The sequence below is a fragment of the Colias eurytheme genome, chromosome 21 (assembly GCF_061535395.1).
Source record: "Colias eurytheme isolate Ceu_HAF_F1 chromosome 21, ilColEury1 Martin Lab GWU primary, whole genome shotgun sequence".
Classification (NCBI taxonomy): domain Eukaryota; kingdom Metazoa; phylum Arthropoda; class Insecta; order Lepidoptera; family Pieridae; genus Colias; species Colias eurytheme.
This window is the reverse complement of record NC_143000.1, coordinates 9,468,804-9,490,771: the sequence shown is the minus strand read 5'-3', so window position 1 is coordinate 9,490,771 and position 21,968 is coordinate 9,468,804. Positions and strand designations below refer to the sequence as shown.

Here is a 21,968-nt window from a genome sequence, read left to right as displayed (position 1 = left end):
GCGCCGACGAAAATTTTACATCTTTTCGTCATGGGTGTCATTTTCATGGTTTTTGGGGTAGGTATTAACCAATGTGAGGTCAAAACTAAAATCCAAGATGGCGCGGACGAAAATTTTACATATTTTCGTCATGGGTGTCATTTTCACGGTTATTAGGGTATCTATTAACCAATATGAGGTCAAAACTAAAATCTAAGATGGCGCCGACGAAAATTTTACATCTTTTCGTCATGGGTGTCATTTTCATGGTAATTGGGGTATCTATTAATCAATATGAGGTCAAATTTAAAATCCAAAATGGCGCCGACGAAAATTTGACATCATTTCGTCATGGGTGTCATTTTAATGGTTTTTGGGGTAGCTATTAACCAATATATGAGGTCAAAACTAAAATCCAAGATGGCGCGGACGAAAATGTTACATATTTTCGTCATGGGTGTCATTTTCACGGTTATTAGGGTATCTATTAACCAATATGAGGTCAAAACTAAAATCTAAGATGGCGCCGACGAAAATTTTACATCTTTTCGACACGGGTGTCATTTTCATGGTTTTTGGGGTAGCTATTAACCAATGTGAGGTCAAAACTAAAATCCAAGATGGCGCCGACGAAAATTTTACATCTTTTAGACACGGGTGTCATTTTCATGGTTTTTGGGGTAGCTATGTAGGTATTATCAAATCCCCAATGTAACCGTCGATAAATAGGTATATTTTTCTTACTCCTTTAAAGTAAACTTAAATAAAATAACAAAAACGTTAACAACTACAGTTTTGTAGAAAGTCTTAAAAAAACAATTTTAAAGAACATTGAAATGCATATTTAGAATTTAGAAATGTAATATAAAACGCAACTCTGTGGCAATCATCATCTGTGTTTATATTCTGACAGATATTATTAACTTTAAATATATTCGCTAAACTATATTTAAAATATAGTTTATCTAAAACATTTAAACGAAGATAATAAAATAAAAAAGAACGTGTGTGCCGAAAAAAGTGGCAGGAGTGAATTTTCTTTGGCGAGATTCATAGATACCAAAATCGCCGCCTTGCTCCATAACGCGACAGTATTATCATGACGCGATCTTGAAATTCGATGACCATCTTGGATTTTAGGTTTGGCCTCATATTCGTTAATAGCTACCCCAAAAACCATGAAAATGACACCCGTCACGAAAAAAGTCTAATTTTCGTCAGCGCCATCTTGGATTATAGTTTTGACCTTATATTCGTTAATAGCTTCTCCAAAAACCATGAAAATATGACACCCATGATGAAAAGATGTCAAACTTTTCGTCGGTGCCTTCTTGGATTTTAGTTTTGACCTCAAACGGGTTAATAGCTCCCCCAAAAACCATGAAAATGACACCCATAACGAAAAGATATACAATTTTTTCAGTTTTGACCTCATATTGGTTAATAGCTAGTAGCTACCCCAAAAACCATGAAAATGACACCCATGACGAAAAGATGTAAAAGTTTTGTCGGCGCCATCTTGGATTATAGTTTTGACCTCATATTCGTTAATAGCTACCCCAAAAACCATGAAAATGACACCCATAACGAAAAGATGTAAAATTTTCGTCGGCACCATATTGGATTTTTGTTTTGACCTCACATTGGTTAATACCTACCCCAAAAACCATGAAAATGACACCCATGACGAAAAGATGTAAAAGTTTTGTCGGCGCCATCTTGGATTATAGTTTTGACCTCATATTCGTTAATAGCTACCCCAAAAACCATGAAAATGACACCCATAACGAAAAGATGTAAAATTTTCGTCGGCACCATATTGGATTTTTGTTTTGACCTCACATTGGTTAATACCTACCCCAAAAACCATGAAAATGACACCCATGACGAAAAGATGTAAAATTTTCGTCGGCGCCGTCTTGGATTATAATTTTGACCTCATATTCGTTAATAGCTACCCCAAAAACCATGGAAATGACACCCATCACGAAAAAAAGTCAAATTTTCGTCAGCGCCATCTTGGATTATAGTTTTGACCTCATATTTGTTAATAGCTACCCCAAAAACCATGAAAATGACACCCATGACGAAAATATGTCAAATTTTTCGTCGGCGCCATCTTGGATTTTAGTTTTGACCTCATATTCGTTAATAGCTACCCCAAAAACCATGAAAATGACACCCATGACGAAAATATGTAAAAGTTTTCGTCGGCGCCATCTTGGATTTTAGTTTTGACCTCATGTTGGTTAATAGCTACCCCAAAAACCATGAAAATGACACCCATGACGAAAAGATGTACAATTTTCGTCGGCGCCATCTTGGATTTTAGTTTTGACCTCATATTCGTTAATAGCTACCCCAAAAACCATGAAAATGACACCCATGACGAAAATATGTAAAAGTTTTCGTCGGCGCCATCTTGGATTTTAGTTTTGACCTCATGTTGGTTAATAGCTACCCCAAAAACCATGGAAATGACACCCATCACGAAAAAAAGTCAAATTTTCGTCAGCGCCATCTTGGATTATAGTTTTGACCTCATATTTGTTAATAGCTACCCCAAAAACCATGAAAATGACACCCATGACGAAAATATGTCAAATTTTTCGTCGGCGCCATCTTGGATTTTAGTTTTGACCTCATATTCGTTAATAGCTACCCCAAAAACCATGAAAATGACACCCATGACGAAAAGATGTACAATTTTCGTCGGCGCCATCTTGGATTTTAGTTTTGACCTCATATTCGTTAATAGCTACCCCAAAAACCATGAAAATGACACCCATGACGAAAATATGTAAAAGTTTTCGTCGGCGCCATCTTGGATTTTAGTTTTGACCTCATGTTGGTTAATAGCTACCCCAAAAACCATGAAAATGACACCCATGACGAAAAGATGTACAATTTTCGTCGGCGCCATCTTGGATTTTAGTTTTGACCTCATATTGGTTAATAGCTACCCCAAAAACCATTAAAATGACATGACACCCATGACGAAAAGATGTACAATTTTCGTCAGCGCCATCTTGGATTTCAGTTTTGACCTCATATTCGTTAATAGCTACCCCAAAAACTTTGAAAATGACACCCATCACGAAAAAAAAGTCAAATTTTCGTCGACGCCATCTTGAATTGTTTCACCCCACCAATCTATTCAACAACCCATAAAAAAGAGCATCTCAGGCAAGGTCATTTTTAGGGTTCCGTAGCCAAAATGGCAAAAACGGAACCCTTATAGTTTCGTCATGTCCGTCTGTCCGTCTGTCCGTCTGTCCGTCTGTCACAGCCGATTTACTCGGAAACTATAAGTACTACAGTGATGAAATTTGATGGGAATATGTGTTGTATGAACCGCTACAAAAATATGACACTAAATAGTAAAAAAAAGAATTGGGGGTGGGGCCCCCCATACATGTAACTGAGGGATGAAATTTTTTTTTTCGATGTACATACCCGTGTGGGGTATCAATGGAAAGGTCTTTTAAAATGATATAAAGTTTTCTAAAAAACATTTTTCTTAAAGTGAACGGTTTTTGAGATATCAGCTCTCAAAGTCGTAAAAAGTATGTCCCCCCCCCTCTATTTTTATAACTACGGGGTATAAAATTCTAAAAAAAATAGAGGTGATGCATGCTAATTAACTCTTTCAACGATTTTTGGTTTGATCAAAGTGTCTCTTATAGTTTTTGAGATAGGTTGATTTAACTGTAATTTATTATATTTGCTGCTACGGAACCCTTTGTGCGCGAGCCCGACTCGCACTTGGCCGGTTTTATTAAAACATAATTTAAAATTACAAATAATTGGAATATGAAAGATAAACAGTTTACTCTTATAAAGTATCAAATATTTCAAATCGCGAAAACGACAGTGCACGCACAGTAATCTTTTTCTAATTCGTTTTATTTTTGGGACGAGGAGCGATACACCCGTCCTTCCAAGAGCGCTTCTGAAATCTGAGCGCGGTCTGACGACCCGCGAGAGCAAAATGTATGAAGAAATCGACAAGTATTTTTAATTTAGCTAATAATTGAAATAAAATTTTGATTTAGATACAAAAAAATTATCAGAATCTATAAAGGACTATATGTATATCCCTCAATAATTTATAGGTAAGAAGATAGATTAGGCTTTTAATTTTCTTAAAATTGTACCGTTTTAGACCCCATTTTTTTGCATTTTATGCGATCATTGTGCTGGGAAAATCGTATTTCAGCGACAATTTTGTATGACGTCGTACAATTTTTATAAGATGATCGTAGATCTGAATATATTATCTTTAAATTAAGATATTACTTTGTTCTCACGTGTAATTGCTTTGAGTTAAAATGGTACCGTAAAATAGCGTTTTTTGTTAAAAATCGGTAATAGCACCCTTAAATACTTAAATGAAAATTTGATTTGATTGAATATAAGTTGATTTAAGAAATGTTAATTAGTAAGATAATATGAACATATTATTATTATTTTACGGTAAGACTGTTACCCGATTGTCTCAATAAGTGCTATAATAAAAAAAATAACAACGTGTTTTATTACAGAAATCATTTACTTTATATACATTTCCTAATACGATATTGGAATTATATATAATTCCAAGGAAGATTATACATTTACTAGGATATGTATGCATTAAATAGTTTATTAAACAATATTTTATACATTTCCTAAGTGGCATCGGCATTGTACACATTTCCTATTAGTTTGAGACCCATTCGTTAAAAAGTCTTCAAATAACGTTTGTTTTATTATCTCGAAACTGCAATTAATAAAAAATGAAAATATTTTTTTTTAATAATTAATAAAAAATATCCTGTCCAGGATTTTTCCAGTCAAACCATTTTTAATACACTTAATTTATTATAAAATTGGTCTCATTCTATTATCACGCCGTTGCATTTCGACTTATATTCGGATCTTAGACCACTAGGATTTGTATACAATTCCTTGATTTCATACATTTCCGGTAACATATACATAATTTAATTTTATTTATTTACATTAAGTATATACATAATTACATACTGATATTATATCTACCTATACATAATATATCTTTATATATAAAAATGAATCGCAAAATGTGTTGGTAAGCGCATAACTCGAGAACGGCTGAATCGATTTCGATAATTCTTTTTTTATTATATTCCTTGAAGTACGAGGATGGTTTTTATGTAGAGAAAACGCAAATATGTACCACGGGCGAAGCCGGGGCGGACCGCTAGTATATGTATATATATGTATATCATGTTTTAACTGATGTATTTATTTATTAGTATTTATCATATTAATAGAAATATATCTTTCACATAATATACTCATGTTAAATTATCATTATATACAATTCTAGACTGAAACTCCAATAGTCACTTGGGGTCACTGAAAATCAGTGGTGGTGAGGTATTAATCACCTTGCCATCATATACTGAGTTGGCTCCATTTGTCAGGTCACTCACTGCCACATTACAGTTCTTAGGAATAAGATTATTTTTATTTAATTATTTTTCTTTTTATTTCTTTTTGTTTTTCCTTCGTTTATAAATGTATCTCGTGTTGTGATCTTGACAATAAATGTGTTTTATTTATTTATTTATTTAATGTCCCTTACTGCATGCTTTTCATGCAGTTGTCCGCACCATATGTATTGTGGTCTTTGTCCATACACACTTTCTCCAAAGCCCTGCTTTGGTCTTGTTTGATGTATAAGCTCCTGTATATTAGTAAAAGTTAATCAAATATTTAATTCTTATTTCTTGAAATTTGGTATAGTATTCTTTGTGTGATACAAATCAAAACCAACAGTCGGGGTAGGTAGACTACAATTTACAAAACTGGCAGGGTTGCCATGCAATGGTTGGTGGTTAATGAAACACTTGACTCGACTGTAGGCTTGTATTGAACTGCTTAAACTGTAGAACAACAGGACTATATATTCTAGACGCACACATACAATAGATTACACACTACACTGTAAACTGTAGAATTAATATTAAAGACATAGTTCACTATATATTTTGTAGTCTTTGATTATTTATACAACAGACTAGAAATAAATACTATGTATGCGATTATACCAGCTATTCTAGCCATCCATTTTAGTGTTCCTTAAAATTAAGTACATCTTAGTCAAAGGACAACTTATTGTGCCCTTGCCCGTAATGCACTCATAATAATTTTAAGTTGAATGTTTGTCATTCTTTATGTACCAAACACAGTCACGGCCACGGCGCTCATTCCATTTTACTGGTATTAAAACAGATGAAATCCTTCATGATCCCATATCCTTCTTAGTAGCAAATGTAGAAATCCCTTTCTTGTGTCTACAATGTTTTTGTGGAGAATCGTATTTACATTTAAAAATCCGAGTAGGTACAAAATATTATGTTGACAGTTGACGTTGACACTTGACGCCAAAGACTTGAAAATAAAAGGTACGTGTACATATATTTACATTAGTGCCATCTAGTGGCTCTGGAAGGAAAAGAACATCAAGTCTGTGTTTAACGTGCCATCTAGTGTGTTAAAAGCAAAAGACTAAGAGATATAATCGAACACGTAGTACGTTATTTCCCCACTGGCGCTTTAATTGCGTAAATTCATAGTGCAACTTTTTTTGTATGGAGTGCACCGTCTGTTGTATACGTAGTATATTATTATTAGTCTGTGCTAATATTATAAAGAGGAAAGGTTTGTATGTATGTATGTATGTATGTATGTATGTATGGCTTTCACGCATAAACTACTGGACCGATTTTGATGAAATTTGGCACAGATAATCTTTAGACCCTGAGAAAGAACATAGGCTACCTTTTATTGCGAAATATGTACCACGGGCGAAGCCGGGGCGGACCGCTACTTCAATAAAAAAACGTTTGGCCTTTTTAAAATCCTATCCTATCTTATCCTACTAGTCCTACTATAATCCTACTTCCTATCCTACTAATCTTTGACCGCCTCCTTGGTACAGTGGTTGACGCGTGAGCGTAGAACCGAGGGGTCCTGGGTTCGATTCCCGGTGGAGACGAAGAAAAAAAAATGACTCGGTCTGGCAGGACACAGAAGGCTGATCCTACTTGTCCCAAAAAGAAAATCGATCAGTGAAACAGATGTATGAATAATGCATCTGCCCCTTACCCCACTAGGGGACATGGGACTTCACTTATCCTACTAATCTAGTATTATAAATGCGAAAGTTTGTGAAGATGTGTATGTGTGTGTTTGTTACTCTTTCACGCAAATACTACTGAACCGATTACAATGAAATTTAGCAGACATATAAAGGGTAACTTGGGTTAACACATAGGATAAGTTTTATCCCAAAATTCCCACGGGAACGGGAACTATGCGGTATTTCTGTGAAAACGCAGGCGAAGCCGCGGGTGGAAAGCTAGTGTCACATATTTATGCTTTTTGTGAGGAATCAATTATATTTTACAATACAGAAATATAAAATTGTGTCAGATATTATTGCCTCCTAGGTGACGTCACATATTTATGCTTCGAGAGGTTGTCACAATTATTTGCTCTACATTTTCGTCATATAATTTTGATGCCACTTTATTATGCTGCCTACTAATGTCAGATATTTTTGCTGTATACGGGCAGACAGATATTATTGAACCCGTTCTTATGACAGATATTTTTGCTAATCTGCAAATGGTAATATATTTATGCTTCTGACTGTACCTACAATAGCGTTAGCAGTACAAAAAAAATGAGCACCACATTATAAATGTCTATTTATACACTAAAAATTATAGAGTATTTCAAAACGAATTCAATTATTATTTAGCAATAATTAGAAAATCCCCGAATTTGCATTCGTGATCGTATTCATAGTGTTTGTCTACACTAATATTATAAAGAGGAAAACTTTGTTTGTTTGTTTGATTGTAATGAATAGGCTCATAAACTACTGGACATTTTACCAATGTTTGCAAGTTTGTGATTACTTTGATAGTTTACCGATTTATAATAATTGTATACTTATATCATTGTTTAAAAATATTCAAACACAATATGATATAGGTACTGATTTATCACTGGTTTCAGTGATGAACTGATGAGTCAATGTTAGCCACAATACTAATCACTTTCGTCATACATGTGTATGAACTATGATTGATGTGATTTGCAATGTGGTGAAATTTCATAAAAATCACGGGCCAATTTTTTGTTTTGAATCCCACCGAAAATACATATATTACTAATTGCGTTATTAGAATAATTAATTACTATACCCACGATCAATTATTACAATTTACAATATAGTCTCAAATGCATACTAGAGAAACATTGCAATTTGAATCAATTAAAATGCATAGCATACAAAAATAAATTCACAACACAAGAAATTCCGCGCGCAAATCATAGCGCGTGTCAATGAAATCAAGAATGTAATTTTATATCAAGCCGACGAGCGACGACGCCGAACTAAAGTACCTACAGTACCATTTACCTTCAGTGTACAATACAGTTTACAGACCTACGACGGACGAACAATAATGAGTAATAAATAAAAAAAAACATAGTTTCTAAGGTCATTAGTTTTATTTTATTTTATTGTTATTTTCTTTGAACGATTGGAAATGAAATTACTCAATTTTTACACAGAACTTTGATTTATTAGAATTATGCTCATTATGCATAAGATAACGAACGCGAATGCACGACATCTAGCGCGTCAATGTCTAAACATCGCCTTTCGTTTAGACATTGACGCGCTAGATCTGTAATAAGTATATAGTCTATGCGCTAGATGTCGTGCTTTATGTCGTGTTTCGCTTGGCAAAAGTCACGCACACTACTGTAGAAGTGTCAAATTTTTCCGGTATTTTACTGTTGTTTTTCTAAGTAAATATTGTAAATTATTGATTAAAAAGGTCGAACGCGCACACATTTCATTATAGAGAAGTGATAAAATGATTAGTTTTAAAGAAATAGTGTCTGTGTTAAGTGTTTAGAGGTAATCAAAAATGTATGGAGGGACGGTCGGAACATCAACCTTAAGGATGGTGTCTTTGAATTGAAACTTCTTAAGATGTGTTGAGAGTAAAATTTCAATGTCGCGTCATGGCAATATTCTGTTCGATTTGTTATCTTTGAATCTTGCCAAAGACGTTTCACTTCTGGCACGCTCTTATTTATTTATTTCTTTGTTCCCAGTTCATCAGAATGTGAATCACTCCCGCTACTCAAGCTCCTCGGTCAGAACTTGAACATCAATGTCACCAACGCGAGACTATTCATTAAGAGCTTGGAGAAAAAGATCACGGAAATCGTGGAGGTCATCAAGTTTGAAGAGGTAACCTATTAAAGAGTATGAAAAAAATGTATGCGTGTACTAGAGTACACACGTAAGAAGTGAAACTTCTTTATGACCTTATTTTTCAAAAAATAATTTACTATACGCAACTTTACAGAAATACGTCGAATCACGCGTGGTAGGGATAAGAAAAAGATGGCGCGTAACGAAAAAATGTTACACTAAATTTTTTTCCAACCCCGATACAGAAGTTTCACTTCAAATATCTGACAAATAATCATGATCGAATTATTTGCATACTTAAATTTTTAAATATTGATAAGCTTTTTTGCCGTTAAACTAAAAGGTTTAAAACTTTATTTGAACTAAGTTACATTACACAAAATATGGGCCCCAGTCAATATTAGTTAGGGTGCGTTTCCACCAATAATGTGCAAGGATATTTGTAATTAACCAATAGTATCGTTTCAAACGCTAAGCACTTCAAACTTCGAACTAAATGAAGCGATATGATTGGTTCTTTACAAACACATTCTTCGCTACACATTCTTTCACATAATTGGTCGAAAAAACACCCTTATCGTAATAAAATTATCACGTGTTGACATAAAATCAGTAAATCGCATCAGTTCTGTCGATTTTTTTATATAATTGTCTATTACAAATTTAATCCATAATCTTATTATTGAAGTGAAAACTTCTTTAGCGGCGTTGAGCACTTTTTCTGTAATGGGTATAAAATTTTTAACTCGCGTCAGGACACGTGACCTGATCGAAAAAGCGTAAGACGGATACCATTCCAAAATATCAAACATGTTCAACGTTAATAATCAAGTTTTCACTTCTGCCGGCACTCCCGGAGTGCAACCCGTCTTTTTTTTTATATAATTGTCTATTAGAAATTTAATCGATAATTTTTTTTTTCACTTTTAATACGTTGCTAAAAGTCAATAAACATATTATTTGCAGAAATTCCTTGAGAACAGTGCTCGGGCCCCAGCCGGCAAGCGGTCCCGCGGGCCCCGCACACCGCGGCCCTTACACACACACACACCTCGACGTGCACACCCCACACACACACGTCTTACAGCGTAGTCACGTTACACCTTCAAAAAACACCTCACATATTATAAATAAACTTGATTTACACACCACACACACACCTCGACAAGCACACCTCACACAAACACGTCTTACAGCCACGTAGTCATGTTACACCTACATAAAAGTCATTTTACACCTTCGTAAAACACCCCGCACACTACACACAAACTTCAATTACACTTTCGTAAACTCCCCAAGTCACATCACCCACGTGTTCAACTTATAGTGTATTACGACTATTTGTGAAATTAAATATAGAAATAAAAAATGTATTATAGATACATATTTGATTTTTTTGTACCAGTATTGAGTGGCCCCAATTTGTTGTTGCACTGAAATAAATTATTCAATCTATATTGTTGTATTATTTATCCTTTATTTATTATTGATGCCGATTTCAGCAATGCCGTATTCGTTTTTTTCTTTATTTCATTTACTAGCATAACTAAAAAAAATCTAACTGGCCGTAGTGCGCGGTTTTACTTACTAAATTAAATTGAGGAATAATAATCATTATAACATTGATTATAATCGATACTCATAAGTCATAAAATATTAAAACGAATGCATTGATCATTGATGTAATCCTTAAAATTGTGATTTTAAGGATTACAGTAACTATGTAATAATTGGAGAAACACTATGAGTCATAATATACTATATTTTTAAGGAATAATATTATAACTAACGTAACAAGAACAATTTATTTCTTTAAAATATAATAAGTGTCTGCTTCTAATGCTGGAACTTATTGAACACTAAAAGCTACATAGTCTTTTTATACATCAACTAATTATTGTACTGCCACAGTAAAAATTTATTTCTTTAAAATATAATAAGTGCCTGCTATATAAATTTTTATAGCTAATAAATTTTTCTTGTTACGTTAGTTATAATATTATTCCTTAAAAATATATATTATGACTCATAGTGTTTCTCCAATTATTACATAGTTCATAGATTCCAATTCTTAGCAGTTAATATTTTACACTATGATTTTACATTGATTACGCCAATAGTAACAGCGCCATCTAGTGGAAATAGTCCCTACTATGAAGCTTCAAATTTCAATTATTTGAAGCAAAGGTTGTAAAAATAAACAAAAAAATTAAAATAAATCTTATATATATATAAAAATGAATCGCAAAATGTGTTGGTAAGCGCATAACTCGAGAACGGCTGAACCGATTTCGATAATTCTTTTTTTATTATATTCCTTGAAGTACGAGGATGGTTTTTATATAGAGAAAACGTAAAACGTGGTACACCACGGGCGAAGAAGGGCGGACCGCTAGTGGTTACATAAAAACTCAAACGACTATTTTATTATGACAACAGATTATGATATGCAATTAACTATATTTTTTGCATAGGCAACTTCGTTGGTTTCCTTTTGTAGGGAATTTCCCGTGCGATATCAATTATCACTCCCAATAAAATAACTGATTTATACAAAATGCATATGGATGTAGTTATATACTCTACATATTTTACAAAAATAGGTATAGAATATAAATAATATACCAATCATAAAATTGGAGTGTGTTTTTAATTGAAATATTCTATTTTTACTAAATGCAAATTTTGTCTGTCTGTCTGTCGTTTTATTCCGCCTAATCTTAGGAACGGCTGGACCGATTTTGAAAGGGCGAACATAATACAGACAAACAAATAAAAATTCTTAAAACTATATTTTTGGCTTCGATATCAATAGGAGATCACGCCCAAAGTATTCTTTAAAATAATTTGGAAAATCCAAAAGTGCACGCCTCATAATTTTTTTTTAATAAATATTTACTAATTATTATTTTTGTTTATTTAATAACAATTAAACCACATCGAATCAGACCCTGAAAAATGAAAGGGTTCTATTCCTGAGCATACTCAAGCGTAAGAGAAAAAAAAAAGACTCGATTAGTAAAGTATTTCGGTCGCTATCGTGTTAACAAGAAAAAGGATCCGCACATACAGACACACGGACGTCCAAGACAGAACTTTTTTAAACTGTTTTTTAACTAGTTTAAATAACAAAAATGACATCAAAAATATCATGAACGTTAAAAATAGTGTTTTTTCTTAATATATGTGTGTATGTATTATCTTACAAGTGCAATGTATGATACATATAAAGACATTTTAAGTTTGAAAAATCTGATGTTTTGCGCGAAGTGACAGTAGTACCCACCTCAACGCTTCGCTTATGAGGCGTGCAAAAATATTGTACAGTTTTGATTATCCTACAATTTTATTTTAGGTACTTATATCATGAAGTGCATAAAAGCATCCTGCCTATGACTAAGAGACTGCTATTAGCTATAGTGTTGCCCCTATACGAAATCTGTAATTTGCAATATTAAAAAAATTAATGGATGTTCGTTCTGCATTTTTATGAAATTAAGTCAACCACCATTTAACATTTTATATTGTAGAAAGATCAATAATAAGCAAACTCAAGATTTGACCTTTTTTGCAATTTTCAGTATACATAAAAAATGAAAAATACAGCCGTGGTTTTTCTTCACTTACCGTGATGCTTGGTACTTAGGTATTTATGTTTTCCGCAATACCTATAAATATTATTAAAAATAAATCGCGTCAAAACTGAATCAGCAGACAATGTTCATCTATTCTTTGTGGTGTAGCGGATAGATATTTATATTTACTGATCAATTATTTTATGAACTAGTGGATGTTTAACTGTCGAGTATATATATATATATATATATATATGTTTTTTAATTTTTTATAAGTACCGGGAATCGAACCAAGGACCTCTAGCTTCTACGTTTTAATCACTGTTACAAAGTAGGTCACTAATTATTTTAAATTGCAAATTAACTAATTATCTTGTAGTTAAATAATTGAATTAAATTGATAAAAACTTTATCTACAATCATATGTCAAATGTTATATCTGCGGAATTTGCTGGGTGATTACAATAACAAGGAAATATAAATATATATATATATATATGGATTTATTACTAAAGTAACAAACATTCGTAATACATTCATCTAAATTATTAAGAATTTATTTGATTTATAACTAAAACTCCCCAAAGTTTGAATTTGCGCAAAAACTGGCAATTTAAACATTCGATGCGCATGCGTCGGCCGTCGCTTATTATTTAAAGCGAAACGCCATTGGTCCCAGTATCAGAGTACACAGCTCTTGATAAGAATTAATACAATTATTATGCTTATTGAAGTGAAATAAGGCATTGATTTGTCTTGTTTTGGTAAGTTGAAGACTCCACTTTCATAATTTTAGTAATTACCTACATTATATGTTAGTTAAAAAAATATTGCAATTTTGAAGCTTTTGCACATGTGATTATTTGTTAACATTGAAACCCGGCACTTGGCATAATGGCACTTGGTGATAATGTACATACCTACTGTTGTTTAGACTTTACGTTTGAGTGTTGAGCTAGCGCGCACGAGCAACTTTGTCACCGCAACTATTTTGTCTCTCCCACCCATGGGCTAGTATGAATGTGCGCGCACGTAGAGACGAAACTCCCCATACAAATTGTTGGGAGAGACAAAATAGTTGCGGAGACAAAGTTGCTCGTGCGCGCTGGCTCTTTCTATGTGGACAACAGTAATTATTGTCATGCATATAATATACGAATATATTTCCCTTTTTTATTTGTTTCTTTTTATTAAATATATTTTTTACGTCTAGATTTTTTTTGTTCTAAGCGATAAATTATTTATTTACTAGGTTCCCGCCCGCGGCTTCGCCCGCGCAGGCAAAGAAAATCCCGCATAGTTCCCTTTCCCGTGGGATTTCCGGGATTGCGTCATTTTCCTGGGATGAAAAGTAGCCTATGTCCTTTCTCGGGCATCAAAATATCTCCATACCAAATTTCATGAAAATTGGTTCTGTAGTTTAGGCGTGATTGAGTAACAGACAGACAGACGGAGTTACTTTCGCATTTATAATATTAGCACATATTAGTATGGATTTATGCTGAACGTTATTTTAGCTTACTTATATTAATTGTTATAATTGTGTGAGGTGAAATAATGTTCTTCATTTCTTTATTTTTTGCCTTTAGAAAAAACAAATGTCGCAAAACAAATTTCAGGTTTATTTTAGCTTTGCTCCCGCGGATTCTCTAGCTTTGCCTAAAACCTAATAAATTATATATGCGGAAATCTAGTAAATTATATATGTGTAGGATCGGGGCCAAATGAAAAACACTTTGAACTACTTAAGATTTATTTTCAGACCACAATCTTAATTTCACCCACGATCCCAATGAAAGAGAAAGATCATTCCTCATTCGTTCTCTACTTCACATTCACTCATTGATTCGTTCATAGTCTATCGTTCTTCCATTCTAATCATCGTTCAGAAACTAATCTTACACACGTTTAGAAACATCAATTAATCATACATCTCACCTTATCATCCCACATATGTACTAAAATCATATAAAACCTTCCTCTTGAATTACACTATCTATTAAAAAAACTCCATCAAAATCTGTTGCGTTTTAAAGATCGCATGTAACAGAAGATACACAGACGGCGGAAAGCGACTTTGTATTATAGTACTTTGTGGTGATTATTTTTGTTAAATAGATATTTTTTTGTGTGTTTGGCATAATTATTTTTAGAATAATGTATAATTTTAATATTGATTATCTTTAAAAGTTGATGTCCATGTTTTGAATTAATCGCGCCTCCTGTAAAAAAATACTAAGTACTTGCTTCTATAATATAGGTAGTAGTTACTAGCTTTCCGCCCGCGGCTTCACCCGCGTTTTCAAAGAAAACGTTTGTTCCCGTTCCCGTTCTCGTGGGATATTCGGAATAAAACCTATCCTATGTGTTTAATCCAAGTTACCATCTATATGTGTGCTAAATTTCATTGTAATCGGTTCAGTAGTATTTGCGTGAAAGAGTAACAAACATACACTGACACATCCATCCTCACAAACTTTCGCAATTTTAGTAGGAAGGATAGAATAGGATATATACTTACTTACGTCTATTATAATTTATAAGTGCAACTCAAGACTTCAAGAGCACCTTACAGCTTGCGTACGTGATTTGTGTATAAACATCCGAATTTAGCAAAGCAGACGTAATCTATCCTGTATGGAGTTAATAGTTAGCACTGGGAACACCTTTTATTTAATACTAGCTTTCCGCCCGCGGCTTCGCCCGCTTTGTCTAAAACCTAATAAGTTATATACAAAAACCTTCCTCGAGAACCATTGTATTGTATGTAATAAAAAAAACCGCATCAAAATCCATTGTGTAGTATTTAAGATTTAAGCATACAATATACATATAGGGACAGAAAAAGCGACTTTGTTTTATACTACCCTATTTAGTGATTACCTACGTAACTACTAGTGTCTTGCTCCGGTTCACATACTATAAAAAAAAAAAACATATTTATATTTGTATACTAGCTGTGCCCCGCAGATCCTTCAAAAAAACGCTCAAAATGGCCTTCTAGTATCCTTTAAACAGACTGTTAACGCCGGTTTCTGAATTGATTTGATTAAAGACTGAGAAAGCTTATCTCATATTATACAAGAAAATATTAAAGCAGTATTTAAGCCAGATGCATCAAAATATTTAAGCATGGTTTGGGACGTTCTTAACGTCAAATACCTACTCAAATTTTAAGAAACCGGCCGTTGGGGTGCAAATAGTAGAGGCGGAAATAAGCGAAAGTCAGACCCAAGCAAAATATGAATTTCAGGCGGTAGCTGTTTTTATTCACATAATGCGCGAGCGACGGCCATACTTTCTTCAAATACCTACCTAATTCAAGTCTTCTTAGAACACATCCCTACTAATATTATAAACGCGAAAGTAACTCTGTCTGTCTGTCTGTTACGCTTTAACTTAAACCTCTCAACCGATTATGATGAAATTTGGCACAGACAATCTTTAGACCCTGAGAAAGAACATAGGCTTTTATCAAAACACCACGCAGGCAAAGCCGCGGGCGGAAGCTAGTTTCCTCATAAGGTTCACAAATCAATGCGTCATGGGAAATATCTATTACTTATTATTAAATAATACTTAACGATAAGCCGCAAATTGCAATTTGCAAGCGAACCGGCACTCAAGATTGTCTTATCTATTTTTATCGTCAGTCTGTTTAAATGTTGCATTTGCGAATAAACATAGCATGTATATTATACCTCTTCAATTCAAGGTCTTTGAAGGATTTAGTAATATATCCGTTTGATGTTACCTACCATTATCTCTATTTACACTTGTAGCTTAAGTAAACGACTGTAAAATGTATGGGAGTTTAGTTTACCTAATCTTGGCAGTGAAAACAATTTTAATGGCCGGTTTCACAGCTTCCGAAATCTTAGTAGCATCCGTGGTTTCATACGCACTATTTTGAGGAAGAAAACCTATAAGTACCACAACTCACAAAGATGATAAATTATGCACCATTTACGCTACACCGTCTCGCGTCCGGGCCGTGTGAAAAATCTTCAACTTCAACACAAAAATATTCATTCAATTTTAATTGAACCGATAGTTCCTGAGATTAGTTCAACAAAACAAACAAATTCTTCAGCTAATACTATAATTTAGAATTGCTTTGGAATCGTATAAGTTTACTATTACCTGCCTAAACTTAAAAAGATCTTGTTATTTGCAGGTTATGGGGTCGGATATGTGTACAAAACACCTGGTAAAATTAACTGAGCTTCTTGCTAAATTTGAACGTGAACCCAAAGAGATAAAAGGAATCCGTATCACCAACTGGTTCCGAAGAGGAGAGGATATATTTGAAGAACTCTTCAACCTCGGTCATAGCGAGGGCTGGAAATACGCAGGAGTTAGAACCAATAGCAAGACTACCGAAGTCATTGCGAAAATCAAAAATAACAAAGGCTGGTTGGAAAGTTTTATTACACTCTATCCAAATTCTCGCATCAATTTAGATTTAGTCGGTTCCGCTGACGACATTTGTAAAGTACGATCCGGAATCGATGTTTTGATGAAAGGCTTTTGCAACATAAACAGTGATTTTGACAAAGTACTAAAAGATCTTGAAGAGTTGGGTGAAGTTGACGAATTTGATCAGCGCCTGAAGCTGTGGATTGAAACGGGACACCGTCCCGATTTTAAAGAAAAACCTTCAGGTTTGTCTAAAGACCACTGGTGGTGGTTTTAGATAATTTGTGTTGAAAGAGAGATCATTTATTGAAAAGTAAAAATGGATGTCGACGAAGATAAATGGATTGGTGTAGCTATTGACAACGTGGATAAATATTTACACAGAGGTGGCGAAGGAAAGGGTGATGAACCACAATTCATTGGAGGAACTGAGTTGTTGAATACCATTGGGATGGCGATGGGGTTGCCAATCCGCGACCCTACCACCTGGTCGGAACGGGAAATGGAGCAAGCTCTCCGCGGTCAATTAGTTTTCTTCGAGGGACAATCATTGCAAGCTATAAACGCAATAGCTGACACAATTGTCAAATGTTGTGATGGAGATAGTCAAAACCATGTAACTGTAATACCCATCGAATTGTATTACGAAAAAAAGCTGTACGAACTACCGATATTCAGAGTGCATAGATACAGGGTTTCCCAAAAATACTACGTAGATAATGCTGGGAGGTATTACAAGAGTTTTAATGACTGGTACGATAACAGTAAATTACCACCGTGCAAAATGCTTTACCCCAATCAACTTCGTCTAGAGTATAGACCTAATTGTAAATATTCCCATTGCTTTGTAAGAGATACACCATCGGCAAGGCTGGGATCGAAGGCAGCAAGGCACGTTGATACTGTTAGTGCTGTTGCAGGAATATCATCAGGGGTGGGTTTGCTATTTGCGAGCGGAGGTCTCGCGACACCCTTAGTGGTAGTGGGAGTTGCGAGCGCACTCTGGGGCACCGGTCGAGCTTCAAATCAATTAATAGATAAAGCCACGCACGGTGAATCTATTAATCCATTTACCGACTCAGAATCAAGAATGCTGTGGCTGGGTGTTGCCGCTAACATTGCAAGCTTCGGTGCCATGGGTGCGACCATGAGATTAACTTCATTAGCGGCACGTGGCCGAGAAATATCAAGTGCATTGAAAATATTAACAAACGTAGCTAATGGGACAAATCTAACTATCAGCACAGTAGCCATTATAAACAATACGATATACTTGGCCGTTAATTATGACAAATTGTCACCAGTAGACGTTCTCTTTCATGTAGCTTCAATTGCGTTCTGGACAAAAGGTGTCTACTCATATAAGACAGCCAGTACAATCATTGCCGACGCACACAACCAAGCTTTTGACCAGATAAGCAAAGAGTTATCTGCCGAACAAAAAAATGAATTGCAAGAGGTAAGAAATAGAGTTCAGAATGATGGAAATCTTTTACGGCAATTTATATCAGCGTCGCAAAAGAATATACCCATACAAGAGTATTCCCAATTTTTGATTGATGGTTTGCAATATTACGATACTTTGGCCAATATGAGCCCAGAACAAATTGAGGCTTTTGCGAGTTTACGCAATTTCATTAAAGACGATTTAAGACTCCTCTCCGGACTCAGGAAGGTGTCAACAGCGACAAACTTAAACAAGCAAGACACTCTAGAACTAGTGCTAAGGATGTGGCAATCGAACACTGAGTTAAACTTTTCAGGAACCAGTGATATCAAGTTAGCCGGTGGCAATTTAGTGTTAGGAAGTGCACCACCGATCAGAATAACCCAAATGCCAGAGTTATCAGCTTCTTTGATAAGATTTTTCGGGGAACATTTAAGTAAAATAGAAACTAGCACGACACACCAGTGGTCGGTGGCCGAGTTACTGACGCTCCAGAGCCGCGGGTTGTTCACTCTATGTACTGTGACTGGAGTCTACAAAGGTGGCCACTCCATCGTCACTTTAAATGGTCAATTGCAGGTCAGCATAAAGACGTTATTGACTTATCCGTCTGCTGTTTGTGAATCAATGATGAGACTTGTTGGTAATCTTAAACCTGAACAATGCACATCGGCTTCCAAGTTACCTCCTGATGTAGTAAAACTGTGCGTTCAGCAACACAGACTGCGCTTTGAAATCCACAGAAAGGAAAGTGTTGAATGGGTGACAGAAATTGTAAAAGGGTACAACGAGCTGACTAATATAGCAAAGTCAAAGCTTCTGCCACACGAAAAAGATAGATTGTATACATTCAAAACGGCTGTTAAGACGAACCAAGCGGATATATACATGGGAGATATGGTGAAATTTGTTGCAGACATGAAGCCCGTAAATGTCAGTGAATTGGTCGCGTACTGTGAATTCGTCATGACATACATGGATGAAGCTATGGCTAATATTGAGAGTGATCTTCGAAGTGGCGCGAAGCAGCTCCCTCGAAATGCAAAGAAAAGTGTCTGGAAAAGTACGTATTATTTTACAAAATCATCAACCGATTTAAATTGCCTATATTAGTAAAGAGTAATTAAGTCCTTAATTACATATTTTCTTTAACTAACATTAAATTATTTTTGTATAAGTAGTTAGTGTCTTCTGTAGGTAATTATCGAAACCATATTTCACTAAAATGAACTAGGTATGTTATTACAATAATGTATTTCTATTACAACATTGAAACTTTAATTTTATTACTGCTTTTCCACAGGAGAACTAGCGCGGGAGGAAGCATTCCGTGATCCACAAGCCCTGAAACAAAAACTCAACGAATTGATTTCGATTGTCGAGAATAACGACATGGTTGGTGTGACTGCGCTTGAGAAAGGCCTACCGAATGACAGGTTGATAGAAGCTATACGTTCCAATAGGATAAAATTCGGTGGAAAAGTATCTGCAGCTTACCATATTTTTAAACACGCTACGGATCCACCATCTGCGTATATAGATCAAGCTAATAATACCATAAGGTCTCCTTCTAGTAGTTATAAGATAACGCTAGGACAAGAGGGTGATACCAGACTTATTACATTTACCGACGACTCTGGAACTTGCTTCGTTTTGGAGAAAGATGGCCGCGTTTTGCTTTGCTCTTTTGCACAGGGTTGGAGGTAGACATTACGTGATGTCATCATTTTGTAATCTATTTTTTGCTTGAAACACTGAAAGGTTAATCTTTAAAACTTTCTTAATATTTAAATAAGAAACGTTAGTAAGAAACTATATTATCTAGATATCAACTACTCATAGAGGCTATTTTTTTCTTTTACTGTGTTTTTCTTACATAATCTTTATTTTGTTATATTTTTTAATGTTTTATATTACTGTCGTGTAAGTCGTGTATGGATATAATTATATTGTAGAGGAAATAAGAACAGCATATCGAGAAACGGGTCAGAATATCAAGTTCTACCATAATCCATAGAATATAGGTAACATTTCTTATTACTACATGTTACTACACAGTAGACACCAATCCAATAGTATTTCGACGTTCGCGCGGGGATCGAAACCGACTGGGCAATACCAAAATTATTCACTGAATATTTTGTTATCTCCAAAAACTCATATATTTTCTAAGTTACATTATATACCTACATATTTGAAGTGAAACTTCTTTATCGGGGGTGGACAAAAATTTTGTGTAACATTTTTGCGTTACGCCGCGCGCGTGACATTTTTGCGTTACGCCGTACTCGTGACATTTTTGCGTTACGCCGTACTCGTGACTATATACATTATACATGTTATATTAAAGTGATCAGCAAAATCAAAGGGTTTGTTTTAATTCTAATTCCAGTGAATTTCTAAAAAAAGTAAATAAGTAATTACATCTATTTTTCTAATACTTAGGTGTAATAATGGTATTTATTTTTCTAAGTTATTTATGATTAACCTCACTTTTTGATTGTATTTTTCAATACACTAACACGTGGGTGGAATTATGGTATCAATTTTTTCTAATACTTGAATGTTGATTGTGGTATTTATTTTTCTAAAATTGTATTTAAAGTTAACCTCAGTTTTTGATTGAATTTTTTAAAACACCAACACGTGGGCGAGATCATGTTATTTATTTTTCAAGTTATTTAAGCTTAACCTCTGTCATAATATGTATATACTATGTGCGTCATTAATTTCTGACTGTTTCGAGATTTCGACATTAGGAATTTATATTTATTACCTCTATTGTTCGAACAAAAATAAGTTACCGCCTTTAAGAACTTGCCGACAATGTAAGTACAGTATTGTTTCTTAGAAAACATTTTAGGAGTATACGATAATAAATCTATGACTCACGTTAACACGTGTTTGCTTGATTGGTGTTCAATTATGATTTTGTGAATTCAATATAATTTATAAGAATAAACCTCAAACTCTTTATGTCCAATCAAAATCCGCCTAAGTCGAAATCCTTTATAAGTTGAAAACTCTATATAACTCGAATTTTTTGGCGTCTCCCTTGGTCTTTTGAACTACCGCACGAGCTGAGCGAGCGAAGCGAGCGAGTCGCGGCAGTGGCCGGCGTAAATATTCAAATAGGTAGCGAGGAGCGAAGCGACGAGCATCTTAGGTTAACTTTTGAACTACCGCACGAGCCGAGCGAGCGAAGCGAGCGAGTTGCAGTAGCGGCCGGTGTAAATATTTAAATAGGTAGCGAGGAGCAAAGCGACGAGCATCTTAG

The 21,968-nt window shown here is 34.6% G+C and overlaps 2 protein-coding genes across 2 annotated transcripts in view; both read left to right on the top strand.

Annotated features, from left to right (window-relative positions):
* Positions 1–10,358, top strand: part of LOC149899355 (coiled-coil domain-containing protein 63-like) — a 41,677-nt gene extending 31,319 nt beyond the window's left edge. Inside the window, exons 9-10 of the mRNA XM_090114501.1 lie at positions 9,148–9,286; positions 10,217–10,358. Of these exons, the coding sequence (XP_089970627.1) occupies positions 9,148–9,286; positions 10,217–10,342 (265 nt within the window). The 3' untranslated portion in view covers positions 10,343–10,358. The remainder of the gene's footprint in view (positions 1–9,147; positions 9,287–10,216) is intronic.
* A 3,107-nt stretch (positions 10,359–13,465) lies between these two features.
* On the top strand, positions 13,466–20,730 carry LOC149899354 (uncharacterized). Its single transcript, XM_090114284.1, has 3 exons — positions 13,466–13,589; positions 17,003–19,754; positions 19,995–20,730. Exons 2-3 carry the CDS (start codon positions 17,564–17,566, stop codon positions 20,396–20,398), a joined length of 2,595 nt encoding a protein of 864 aa, XP_089970410.1. The 5' UTR covers positions 13,466–13,589; positions 17,003–17,563; the 3' UTR covers positions 20,399–20,730.
* Positions 20,731–21,968: the final 1,238 nt, after the last annotated feature.